This window comes from Pantherophis guttatus, chromosome 1, assembly GCF_059756535.1.
Source record: "Pantherophis guttatus breed Tessera chromosome 1, ASM5975653v1, whole genome shotgun sequence".
NCBI lineage: Eukaryota > Metazoa > Chordata > Lepidosauria > Squamata > Colubridae > Pantherophis > Pantherophis guttatus.
In genome coordinates this window covers 244283257-244296788 of record NC_142063.1, presented here as the reverse complement: position 1 = coordinate 244296788, position 13532 = coordinate 244283257, and the positions used below count along the sequence as shown (strand labels likewise).

The following is a 13532-nucleotide window of genomic DNA, read 5'->3' as shown; positions in this document are numbered from 1 at the left end:
CAGAGAACCGGCAAATCGAACCACTGGCTGGCTCCGCTCCCGCCCACTTTTCGGGCAGTTATCAGGTCGTTTTTCCAGCCAAAATCGGCAAAAAAAAAAAAAAAAAAGTCTGAAAATGACCTGTTTTGGGGTGTTTTTTGGGCCGGTTCCAAAATCGGCCCAAAAAACAGCCTGAAAACAGCTCAAAAACCTGGCTGCGAGAGGAAGAGAAACCAGGTGAGCTGGACCCAGACATGTCCTGGGTCTCCTCATTCCAGAAGCAGCAACGTCGCACTCTTCCCCTCTCTGCTAGCCCCCTTCTTCACATGGGATTGCCCAGCAATGGAGAGGGAGAGGGAAAAGGGGGCGGCGTTTCTGTGTCGTCCCGTTTCTGTGTGGCACTTTCCCTTCAATGCTAGCAGCTGCTGCTGCCCCTTCTCCCTCTCCACTGCTGGGTGATCCCATGTGAAGAAGGGGGCTAGCAGAGAGGGGAGAGTGCGAGGTTGCTGTTTCTGGGATGAGGTGACCTGGGAAGTGCCTGGGTCTAGCTTACACAGCTTCTCTTCCTCTCACAGCCAGCTTTCCCAGTCTAGTTTGATGCAGTCTCTCTCTCTCACACACACAAACAGGTTGGATCTTTCTTTTCTCCCGCCCCCCCCCCCCACACTGGAGACCCCTGGATTCCATTCCCAACCCTGCCTGTCCCATACAGGTACCGCCCACACAAGTGATGTAGAGTTGGCCACACCCACCCAGCCACGCCCACCCAGCCAGTCATTAGGGCAGAGAATCGGTTGTTAAAAAATGTGGAGCCCACCACTGCATACACTTCAGTATTTCCATAGATTATGTACAGATGTCTGCCAACTAAGAAGACAAGGCATAATTCCATGAGACACCACAGATCAACATCAAATCAACATCAGATCAATATCATATGTAAACAGTAGTTCCCAGCAGTACCCCCTGAATATATCCAACAAAAAGGACTAGAACAGGGGTCCTCAAACTACAGCATGCGGGTCGGATATAGCCCCCCAAAGCCATTAATCCATAAGGCTGCCCCACCCACATAGCCCCGACCCACCCGCTGGCCCCCACCCTTTGCTGAGCGCAGGACTTACTTTTATGAGCCCCACGGGCTGGAACTGGAAGGTAAGGCCAACATTTTTGGCTGGCGGAGTGCTACTGGAGGTGAGGGAGGCCAAAAAACAGGGTACACGGAAGCCCCGGGAGGGTGTATTGTTTAATAGTCTGCTAAATTGACCATGCCTACCCAGTCACATGACCATCTAGCCACAGCCCCCAAGCCGGCCCGCCCCCCCCAACAGTCTGGGGGACCATGAATTGGCCCCCTGTTTAAAAAGCTTGAGAACCCCTGGACTAGAATCATTGCAAACAGTAAATGATTACCAGTAAATCATATGCAGTGCTAATGAAATCCACTATAATGTTTATGTCAATTAATACCCATTTCTTTCCATCCATTTTCAGGCAGAGATCATTTACTAAGATGACCCAAACCCAGCCAGAAACTTACTGAAATAAATCCATATCTTCTAGATACCTTCTGTGCTTTGAGATCATTGTCGTCTTGATAGATGGGAGGTCAGTCAATCAATTCCCAATTCCCAAATCAAGAGATGGGTTTTTTAAAATAACAGATTTCTAACCACCTCATTTTAAATAGGAAAGGGGTATTTACTTTCCACAAGAAAGCCTCCATTCTCTTCCTCCTTCCATAGGCAAGCACATCCTGTCCAGTTTATAATGAGGCAGGGGAGGAGGAAAGAGGGGGAAGCATCTTGCCAGATAATTAGTCTACAACTTCGAGATCCCCAAATAGAAAACAGCTAAAATAATTGATTGGATCATATTTATCATACCCCATCCCAATTCTCAAATCCAAATTGAGGCTGTTTTGATTTAACTGTGGATTGACAAGGGAACAGATATTAACGGGGATATATCTACACAGGCAGTCCTCAATTTACGACCACAATTGAGCCCAAAGTTTATGTTGCTAAGTGACAAATTTAAGTGAGTTTTGCCCCCTTTTACGACTTTTCTTTTCTTGAGCCGTGGTGGCGCAGTGGTTAGAATGCAGTATTGCAGGCTGCTTCTGCTGACTGCCGATTGCCTGCAGTTCTGCAGTTCAGTTCTCACCAGGTCAAGGTTGACTCAGCCTTCCACCCTTCCAAGGTCGGTAAAATGAGGACCCAGATTGTTGGGGACAATATGCTGACTCTGTAAACTGCTTAAAGAGGGCTATAAAAGCACTGTGAAGCGGTATATAAGTTTAAGTGCTATTGCTATTTGTTAAGTGAATCACTGCAGTTGTTAAATTAGTAAGATGGTTGTTAAGTGAATCTAGTTTCCCCACTGACTTTATTTGTCAAAAGGCTGCAAAAGGTTATCACATGATTATGGGGCACTGCAACTATCATAAATGTGAATCAGTTGTCAAGCATCCAAATGTAAATCACATGACCACAGGGATGCTGCAATGGTCATAAGTGTGAAAAACAGTCATACGTCACTTTTTTCAGTGCGGTTGTAACTTTGAAAGGTCACTAAACAAACTGTTGTAAATCAAGGATTACCTAGGTGGGCAAGAATTTCTGACTGATATCTCCTGACTGGTCAGTATTCTGGACAATTAAATCGTCCAACCAGGAAACCTAGGACAACCTTTCAGAACCGTGTAAATCTTTCAAAACAGATGTTTCAGAACACATGGCAGATATATGAAACATGTTTTTAAATTATTAAAATGTTTCCAAACTGTTGCTTCTGGCTATCTTCACATGCCTGTGCACGCATAGCCATTTCATTCCATGCAAGCCCAAAGAAAGACGCAGCTGCTTTAATAAGTCAAACATCGGGGTGTTTCATGCCTTCTTGCATATTTCATAGCACCACTTTCAAAGGGTTATACAAACTGCAATATAATGTCACCTCTAACATTGCCAAATTAGTTCTAAGTATGAATGAAGCAGGGTAGCCGATACAATAACAGTTATCAGCCAAACACTGTCCCAACAGTGATAGGAACTCAGAATTGGCAGAATGAGACAACTTCTTGTTAGCAGACTTGGAATTCTTACAAACCAACGATTTGCTCCCAAACCCAGATTCCCAACCTTGCCGTCCAAATCTAGCTTGCTACATTACAGAGAACTGTGGAGAACTGTGTAAGATGAAGTGCCCTCTCTACCTTCAATTTATTTATTATGATTAAACTCCAATGCCCCCCTTCTGGCAGAGGTGATTCTACATGGAGTTAAGTCTCCATTATACATACCAGGTTGAAGTTACCATTCAGCATTAAATAGCGATTGGTAAATATTTTACCAGCAATTGGGCTTGGCATTCAAAAGAAAGATCTATAACCTAGATGTTCAACTTTCAAAAGAATGTGACTTCCTTGGTCAGATTTTTAGGAAAGAAGGCCAACCAGCAGCCTGCCTTTATTTTCCTGCAATGGCCAGGTTGAAACGTCTCCCATACGCCCAAATTTGTCCTTTCCACTAATACTTGCTCCTGAGCCATTTTCTGTCCTGCTCAACTCAGACACATTCCTCAACAGTGGCTCCAGTAAAATCAGCCACACAAGCGGTTTGTTAGTAAAAAGGCAGCCTTTCCCTGCACAATATACAGACTGCAGTGTGGCGCCCTTAACTCTTGAGGTTTCCTCTTTGATGACATGCAGCACTGAATGCAGTTTGCAGGCACAAGGACAATCGGAACTCCACACCAGTAACACACAGATGGAAAAACAGGGAGTCGGCAGAGATGCCAAAAAAAGTTTGCAACAAAGATACCTGTTAGACTGTTTCAGAAAAAGGGGCCTCAAATAGTGACCTAGGTAGACAAGGAGCAAGTTTACTTGCTCATAGAATTTCAGTCTCTCTCTAGTCTTCCTTTACTCCCAGAGATGCCTACAAGCTGCTCATGGCCTCTTCATTTCCTTGTGCTTTTCTCTCCCCGCCCCCCACACCTTAGGGCCTCTTTTTCCACTATCATTTGTAACCCATTTGTGCAGTAATGCAGGGGTCCCCAACCCCAGGTCCAAAGACCAGCACTGGTCCGCAGCATGCCAGCAACCAGTCCACACCAACAAGCAAAGCCCAATCCATTGGATGTAGGCAGCCTCTGGTCCACAGAAAAACCTCTTTCCACCGAACCAGTCCCTGATGCCCAAAAGGTTGGGGGCCACTGCAGTAACGGAAGTGAAATCAGCCTGTATTGCCAAAAACAATAATATTACTCAATACCGCCCTTTCATTTTAGATGAATTTCTGCAGCACAGTTAAACTGTGGGCTAGCTAGAACTGAGTACAACATAACTCTTTCCAGAAATCAAGATTTAATCAATCTTACTGGAAATGCTGGAGGAAAACTTTTGCCCCATGGGGCAAAAAAGCTTAACCAAATCTCTAACTCACCCAGATTTACTGCAAAATCATGAATCCTTCAAGTTATTTATAACCCAATAATGAAAAAAGCTCCATATTTTATCATAAAAACCCATTTTCGCTCATTTTACCAGGAAAAATTTGTTATGCTTATTTGCAAATGCATATTTAGTATTCCTAAAATGCTTTTTTTTTCAAATTATGTAAATACAGTATTTTAGTAACGCCTATACACATTACAATTTTCTTCTGTCTAGATTATTTTTTTGCTTACTGAATTCTACAAACATGTGTCAAACTCATTAATTTTGTTTCTTACAGAATTATTAGCTTTCTTTACTCTTTATACCTAGCTACAACAAGTTTAGTAGACAGGACATTAAAATTCAATCTGACATAAGGAGGTTCAACAAAGGAGGTTCATTTCTTTTTCCAAGGAATTGTTAGAAATTGTACCATATGAATGGTTCAGCTATGCACTGAGCAATATTTGAGAATCTAGGATTGTTATGCAGCACTCTGGTGTGTATGTGTAATCCAAATTACCTTCTCTGAAGAACAGCTACAGTTCTACAGTCCAAATCTGTGAAATGGGATTGATTGTGACTTGTACACTATTTATGTTTTGTATATTGTATGTTTGACTTATGTACTATTTAGATTAAAACATGGTAGTTGCTCAGAGACTTGTAGATGAAAGGGGAATATAGAAATCAAGCTTTAAAAAAAATGCCAAGTCTATATCATTACGTAGCTTCATTTAATTATTACATCCTATCAATAACTACACTGACCAATGCAAGTGTGCATGGAACAGACTAAGGTTTGTTCTCCAGATTTTACCACTGCAATTCACCCCTCCCCCAATATTTTGGTTTTACTTTTTAAAAAATCTGTGAACATGTAAACACAGAAGCCAAAAGCCTAGCAAGATACACAGCACCTTACAACATAACAATGTTTGAGTAATCAAACTACAGGTGTCTATTACATAAATGATATTTTAACAGATTTGGGGGGGTTTGATTTTCAGGTATAATATGACTCCACATATACATTCAGTTCCTTTATATATACAAAAAAATGTATATGGAGGACTTAAAATTTGGAAGGGCCAGGTGCCATTAGAAATCAGCATTGAAAACTCTATGAAGATTGTAGATTAAATCAAACAAACAAATTCATGCAAATAAAAAATCAGATATTTCATTTCACAGTTATTCTCCATATTTATAGTTAAATTAATATTCATTTTGTTTCAAGATGCCGTATTTACAATCCATTAAAGTGATATTAATTTTGTAACAAGATGGAAAAAGCAAAGTAAAAATTCTGAGAAGCAGCAACAGCAATTCTTTCACCAGTTATTCCAGAACATTTCCACTGAATTCAGTGAAAATATTACCTCAGAAGATATTTTTAAACCTGAAATTACTGGTTTTATTATCTTGTTTATTGCAAATGAATTCCTTCCCCAAATAATAATAATTATTAAAAATAACCCCACACAACAGACCATCTTAAAATTTTGCTCAAACCAGAAAAATAAAAAGCAAACTTGACACAGAAAAATATATATCTCAGTTTGCTAGGAGATCCACAGGTAATAACAGATGTATTCACATGAAACATTACTGAAGTTTTGCAGATATAACCAATCAAAAACCCAGGTCTTACTACACTCAATGGATTTAAAAAATTTTTTTTTAAAAAAAGGAATATAACAATGCACAGGAATTTCAGGAATTTGAATGTTTCATTCCCCTCCTGAGCTAATTATGCGATAGTACAATTCAAAATTTAATTCCTGATTTTTAGGATTTAGATAATCAAAGGACAGAAGAGAAAGTGAAAGGCACACGTGTCAAACATAGTTAACTGAATTAACAGTTTTATGCTGTTATTTGTTTTTACAATCATAATGGACTTTTACATGCTAAAGGAATCATGCCTTTTTTGTACATAAATATGTATAATATCACCTTTTACATTTACACTTCTAAACTTTGAGGCTTTAAAGACTGAGCAGTCTTGTTGCACTATAAAAGATATTTTCCTCTCATGGTTTATCACATACCTGAACATAAATTAGGCTTTGATATGTCATATTCTACAATATGAGCTCCATTTGTTTCCAAATAGCAGACCAATACACGTACTATTTATACTTCACTGTATTATCACAAAAAGTAACACTGTTTAATATTTTCTTTCAAAGTAAGTTCTATTTTTGGGGGGTGAGGATTCTTTAAGTTCAAATCAACATGTACAAAATTGCAGAGTTTACACCTAATTTTCTCTTGCTCCAATTTTAGTAAAGAGTAATCTATCAGACGACTAATAAGATTACAAAATTCCTCCAGAATTACACAGGAAGCACAAAAAAAACTCCACCAAGGCTTCCTACTACACTTTTGTATTGAGAAGGTACTTTATTAGCTTTTATTAACTAATAAGGTATTTTCTCAATACACTGATTTCAATGGGACTGCTGCTGTTGCCATCTGAAATTAGTTCCTAACAGAACAGGCACAATATATATATATATATATATATTTATGCAAACACTGTTTGGGTCCTATGAAACAGAAGCAATCTTAAACGGAACTAAGGATCGGTTAATTTTAGCAAAAGGGAGCGAGATGAGAAAGTAAGTTAACAAAAAGTCCTTACTTGGTGTACAAAGACATCAACCGGAGATTCCAAAGGGCTTCCCTCGCGGTTGAGCATGGAAATAAATCCGAATCCCATTCTCACATTAAACCACTTGCAATGGCCTGTTCCGTGCAAAACCTGGGATTCCTCCTCCTCCTCCGCCTCTTCTTCTTCTTCCTCTTCTTGTTCCGGCAATTTCCCGGGTTCATCTCCACTTTTACGCGCCCCCGCTGATTTGGAGAGGGATGGCGGAAAAAAAAAACACACACAAGAAAACTACGTAAATATACACGCGCGCGCTCACAAACACACACACACCCTCTCTCTTACACACAGGCAGAGAATTGAATTCTAATTAGCACCTCCTTGGCGGCTGCACAAGAGCGATTGCTACAGAAAAGGACGGAAAGCACACATATACACGCACGCTCAACGTTACGAAACCGAGCTCTTTTTCCTTCCCTTCCGACCCACACTTTGTTTTTTTAAAGCGCACCAACATTTCAAAGCACACCCACGCCCGGATCTCTTAGGAGGAAATAAAAACTGCGTTTGGAAAGAAAAATAATAATGCAACGCTGAAGGGCATCTCCGAGGGAAAGGCAAGCATCTGCGGTGACTCAGGCTCTTATTTTTCATACACTCCCCGCCACTCGCACACACAGCCTCGCACTAGCAGCAGCAGCAGCAGCAGTCCAGCCCATCCCACGTTGTTCTGTACATACGTGCGATCCTGCCCTTTAACTCCATCTTTCAGCCACATAAACCACCCCAGAAAACGATACTTTACTTGGATACTGCTGGTTGAGCACCGATCCCATCCCTCCCCAGAGGAATTCGCAGGCGAATGAGTCTCGGCTGGCGAGGGAGGGAGGGAGGGAGGGAGGGAGCGAGGAGGGGCGGGGAGGGAGGGGGGCGACCGAGCCGAGGGAGAAGGCGATTGCACAACCGCTTGGAACAGCCCATCCAGCGGCCGCGAGCTCCGGGTGTTATTTTCCAACTAGGCTCATTTCTCTCGCGCGCGCTTCCTCCGGCAACCCCCCCTCCCCTTTCTTGTACGCTCTCACTAGAGCCGAATGGAGCGGCGGTGTGTGTGAGTGAGTGTGAAGGGGGGGGCAGGTGTATAAAACTTTCCCCTTCCCTTTCTGCCTTCAGCAATTGCTTGCTCAATCACACAGGAACAATGGTCCCTCCGAAGGCTTTTCAACTCGGGTGAATCGGCGGTGGGCGGCGCAGAGCAACACAGAGGAGATCTCGGCCACAATAGGATTCTTCCTTTTCCCCCCCCCCTCATATCTCCGATTTCGTGACCGTTGTTTGTCGTGCTTTTCCTTTGAAAAAAAAAAAAACTAATTGTCCTTTAAATGGTCCTTTCCTTTAAAACGAAAGTTAAAGGGCTCTCCTTAAAAAGAAAGGAGAAGGGGAAAAAAAAAAAAGGACGGGAGAGAGAAGGAAAGCGAGGCGATGTTTCAAAGGAAAGGGGGAAAAAAAAAGCAACCCAGGCAAAGAAGGGGGGGATAACCTTCGGCCATGTTGCTTTACAGGCCTTCTGTTCCGAAGTAGCGAGGCGGAAAAGTATCCCCCCCTTTCCTGGTCAGGAGAAGCGGTCTCTGGAATTAGCTTAACATCTTGATTTTGAGCGATTTCTCCCTCTTTGGCTGTCTAGGTCCCTGCTCTCTTGTGGTGTTTTTTTTGGGGGGGGGGCTTGCGGCTGTCCCGCCCCCACCGCCCAGGCCAAGCGCCGTCCATGCTCTGGCTGGCTGGGATTCTGGGCCCCCGTTGCACGTGACTCACTCAATTACATGCCTTCTTACTACTAATTTCACCTCGGGTCTTCCGAGTTGAAGGGATTCGGAGGGGGGGGGAGTTGGCGAGGAAAAAAAAAAAAAGAATAGCCAATCGGCGCTTCCAACGGCCCTGACAGGCCGGAATAATTTATGAAGCCAACAACGAAATTTGAAAATCCGCTCCCCGTGCCACGAGTTGGCACGTTTCTCTACGTAGATCCGTCTGACGCTCTTTAAGGGTGGGGAATTCTTTGTCGGAACGCAAGGCCGCCGGCCTGCCTCGCGCGAGCCGAGCGTAGCGCTCTCTCCGGAGCGAAAGCTTTTTTTTTGTTTTGTTTTGTTTGCTTGCTTTTTTTTTTTTTTTGAGGACACGCGTGCAAAGAAATCGCCCTTCGCTCCTCGCACTTGAGTAACTGGCGGCGGAACCCGGGAGGTGGGAAGCGCCGCCGAAGCTGATCCACAAATTGGGCGAGAAGAGCTGCTTCTTTCTTTCTTTCTTTTTCACGTAAATGGCAATCGGTGGTTTTGTTTTAATTTAACTTGGGGATCGTTTCTTGCATTTAAATTGATTGGCTTGGGAGGTGGGCTTTGGATCTTTGTGTGAGCGTCGCTGGTCGTGTCCCGTTGGAATCGGTGACAGGAAGAAATAGGGGGCGCAGTCTGGCTTCTTCCTGTGCACACATTTACCTGGAAGTAAGCCGCCTTCCTTTCCACTGACCGCGCGCAGAATTTGGGCTGCGGAGGCCTGCGCTCACCCCCTAAGTAAATCTATCTGAACTTCATGGATCTTTCTGCCATGTAAGTGTATATACCGTATGACCGTAATCTTAAACAGAATTGGTAATGAATCCATCACTGAGATCAAGTCCTCTCCCTTCTCTCTGCAGGAATTCAAATTAAATCATCTCAGACGAAGGGTTGGCGAGGCTTGTTGGCGATACATCCCGTGAATAAGAACCCTCTGTTTGATTATTAGGATCCCTCCCTCCCATTTTAATTCGGAATTTGCTTTCTCTGAAACGTAGATCAATTATTTGGGGTCCCGCTCTCTTTAATAGCCATCTGCCGTGTGAATCACGTTGCAGTGTTTCCATTTTATTCCCTTCTCGGTCGTATGTCTTGTTGGAAGGGAAAGAAAAAAAAAATGTTAGGTCTCTCTGGAATATCAGAGAATAAATCTTAGCACTGAAGCCTCTTTTGATAACAGGGTTTACATGACTGAAACACACCGACTGTTCGAACGATAAACGAGCATTAAAACACGCGCAGCACACTTTGCAGAAGTAATATTCTGAAGCTGCTTATTATGGCCCTGCCTCGTAGGTTCGGTCAATCAAATCGGAACCAAAGTCGCCTTGCCGGGTCTGTACCTCGTCCATTAGGGAAGCCCCACCGGAAACGCGGTGTCATCTCAATTCGGTTCAGGATGCGAGGCAGCCGAGCGTTTCAAAGCATTTAGGGAAGCGACACGCGAGGAGTTGGTGGTGGAGGGAGCGGGATGGCGCTTCGCAGGTTCCATCCCCGTCTCGATCCGGGGGAGGGGATGTGATTGATGACTTCCTAAATAAGAGGCCAGTTTGCAAGCTCAAGCGTCCAACGAACCTCCCTCGGCTAACCGATCGTTCTCCAGGAGGCGGGAGAATGGTGGGAGAGAGACTGGAAAGGCGAAACACCGGAGCGGCCGGCAGGAGGAGAGGCGGAAAACAAAAGACAGGAGAGAGGAAGCTGGGTCACAAATTGCTGTTGAAACGGACCCCTTCTAGACAGCCGACGGTCGTTCGGAGTGTTGTCCAGTCCTGGCTTTATCTGCGAGTCTCGTCACCTTACAGCGGAACTGACATTTTAATAGACCCCGTACACGAATTGCATGGGGAGAAAACGTCTTATCTCCCTGTAGAGTTCCAAATTCATCCCCGGAATCCTCAGGGTAATAACACCCGGGCGAAGAAAGGGTGGAGGGATGGGGATGAGGGGCAATAATGACAAGTGTACGCCTCTGACTGTCGGACGTTCCCGGGAATGCTAGCAGCCCAAACTTTGGGCGTGTTCACGTCGAAGGCAGCCCAGCGAGTCTTAACTTTTCTGAGTGTTTTCTCCGTTCTTTGCCTCTGCACTGAAAATGGCCTCCGATCCTTTTAAGACCCAACAATGAACCTCCTTTGAAGATCGGTTCCTTAGCTGATTAGCATTGTGCTTGGGTTCGCTCGCCTTCTACCGCACAGATGCCGATGCGCTTATAAAAGCACATCTACGGTATTCCATTGGAATGGATACGGACAGGATTAATCCCGAAATATCAGTTTCAGCCTTCCTTGAAAATACCTACTGCCCGTTTCTCAAGCCAGATCAACATTTGCAAGGTCCAGATAGATTCTGCCACCCGCCCCTCCCGCCGTGCTTTAATTTGCCCTGCATGTTCGGACTTTTTTTTTTTTTCTCTTCCCACTAATGAAATCACAAGGTTGTCAGTTGTTGGTTTAAACCTGGCGACAGGCAGTCTGAACAAACAGTGACTAACCAAAGGGGCCTATTTACTCCCGGGTTACTGCGTAAGAGTTTGTTGCAGGGAGAGAAAAAGTGCAAACTTCTTTTCCTAACGGCCCGTTTTAAGTGGACAGGGTACCTTCCTGCCATGAGAACAGCTCCACGCGTTAATTCGTAGCGATGCCAGGGTTGTTCTCGTTTTCGGTGTGGAAGGAGGGCTGAAGTTCTTTACGGCGGCATTCCTCTGGCAAATTCAGCCATCACCTCCCCATCGGTGAGCTTGGTGCTGGAGGTCGCCTTGCTCAGCTCTCGCCCCTCCTCCTCCTCCTCCTCCCCCACCCGCCCTCCTCGCTTCCTCTCCGGCACAGCTTTTCAAACAACCAAATAGCGCGCAGGAAAGCGGTAACGGGGGAGAGGTAAATGGCGCAGAATCCCCGGCGCCTCCTTCTGAGGATCGGGATCGGGTGGCCCTAGCTTCGGAAACGATTGCGTAGAAATAAATACTCTCGGAATTCAGCGGGACTTCCATCCAAATCAGCTCGAAAAGAAGCGAATCTCATTCGAAGGAAGAAAGAGTGCAGCTTTTCCAAGACTTTAAAGGTTTATTGAGGCTGGAGGGCAGCAAGAGATTTTGCTAAAAAGATGAGGCGGAGAGAGCAAAACCCTAAAACGCTTTTACTTACCAGAAATAGAGGACCGAGGTGGCTAACTAAATGTCTTCCTATTACCAGGGGCTGGATGGTGAAACTAGATAAGAAGAACGTCCGTACCTTTCTTTGCCAAAGAGAATAAAGAGCCTTCAAAGGATTTGGGAGAACTAAAAAAATTAACCGGCTGATGGAACATAGTTTGGGGGATGTAATCCGCCCAAATGTTTCTTGCTCAGCTCGGGCAGTTTTCGGTTTAAGGAACCATGGCTGCCTGAACCTTGTGCAACGAAGAAAGTATTTGGCTTCCACCTTTTCAGAACGAAGAGACGTTTTGCTTTAAAGCCCTCACCCCATGTAAAGTTTGACTCCTCACATTGCGGGAGGCTGCATGCCTGGATCCCTCTTTGAGGTTTTGCCTTATCCATTCACCTGGTAGGGGTAATCAGTTCCGCGCGCGACTTTGTGCAGATTTTCCGTCGACCTCTAAAAAGCCGAGACAAACGTGAGAAAATCATCCTTATCATAACACAAAGTACAGTATTCCTTAGCAACTGAAGTTTATACAATGTCAAGTTGCATTCTGTGTAGTCTTTCTGTTACAAGTCTAAAAGAACGCTCGCTATGGAGAAAAAGCTGGCCAAAAATCGGAAGCGTGTGTGCATAATACACCTGTCCATAAGACTTTATACGGAGGGAGGACGTTAGAAACGCAATGCCTCCGTCGACGGGGTAGGTAGGTGAAAGTTTTAAGAAAGCAGAAAGAACCCGCTAGCTCCCTCCGGTTCAAAAGATATGTGACCTTTGGTTCAGACCATATTATTGGGTTTTGCAGAGGCTTGACTTAAATTATCTTTTTTTTTTTTTGAAGTGGAGGAATGCCATAAAGCAATTACAGTATTGAAGGCGTTGTCATATATGAAAGGGAAGAAAAGGCTGCAGGCGGTTGTACAGTATTTAAAAAACGCGGGTTTTCAAATGACTGCCCACCAGCCTTGAAATTTGGAAGCCTCTAGTATTAGCAGAATTAAGGTCGGGGCCAACGGTCTAACGAAGAGCGTCAGATGTTTTCGGCGCATCTATTCACATTTCCTGCAAAACAGCACGGTCCCTCTCCCCGCCCCAAATTCAGAACGTGCGTGCAGGAAAGGGGCGACAAAGTCAATACCTCAAAAGCGCTGCCCTGACTTGCGGATCTGAACGATGCGAGGAAGGCACTTCTCTCTTCCTTCAAAAAGTCGGCGATTCAGGCGTAAAGGTTTAGTTATACCGACCACGACCCCCACCCTTGCGTTCTGCTTCCCAGGCAAAGCGCGCATTTCGAGCGAAAGTTTCGCAATCCGGGCGAAAGTTCGACTGGCGAAACAACGGCTCGCCGGGTCTTGGTGTGACCGCAAGGGCGCGAAAGTTGGGCAGGGAAAGGTTGGGGACGGGAGAAGCGTCCGTACTCCAAAAGCCACCCCAGATTCAAGATTTCTGCTGCACTCCTGCCGCTCGGGTTATTATGACATTTTTTTCCGACGCGACAGCCGCACCTGCTGTTCCGAAGAAGTCCCAAAGAG

The 13532-nt window shown here is 44.7% G+C and overlaps 1 protein-coding gene across 4 annotated transcripts in view; it reads right to left on the bottom strand.

Moving 5' to 3' along the window:
* The window catches only part of LIN28B (lin-28 RNA binding posttranscriptional regulator B), a 95070-nt gene that overhangs the window by 67753 nt on the left and 13785 nt on the right, over window positions 1-13532 (bottom strand). The window contains exons 1-2 of one of the 4 annotated variants that reach the window (XM_034409080.3): window positions 8575-8659; window positions 7071-7282 (exon numbers count right to left, since the gene is read on the bottom strand). In XM_034409080.3, coding sequence (XP_034264971.1) covers window positions 7071-7282; window positions 8575-8584 — 222 coding nt within the window. In that variant the 5' untranslated portion in view covers window positions 8585-8659. Of the gene's footprint in view, window positions 1-7070; window positions 7283-7777; window positions 7910-8574; window positions 8660-13532 lie in introns of those variants that run through there. The other 3 variants (XM_034409078.3, XM_034409079.3, XM_034409076.3) reach the window with 3 other exon arrangements.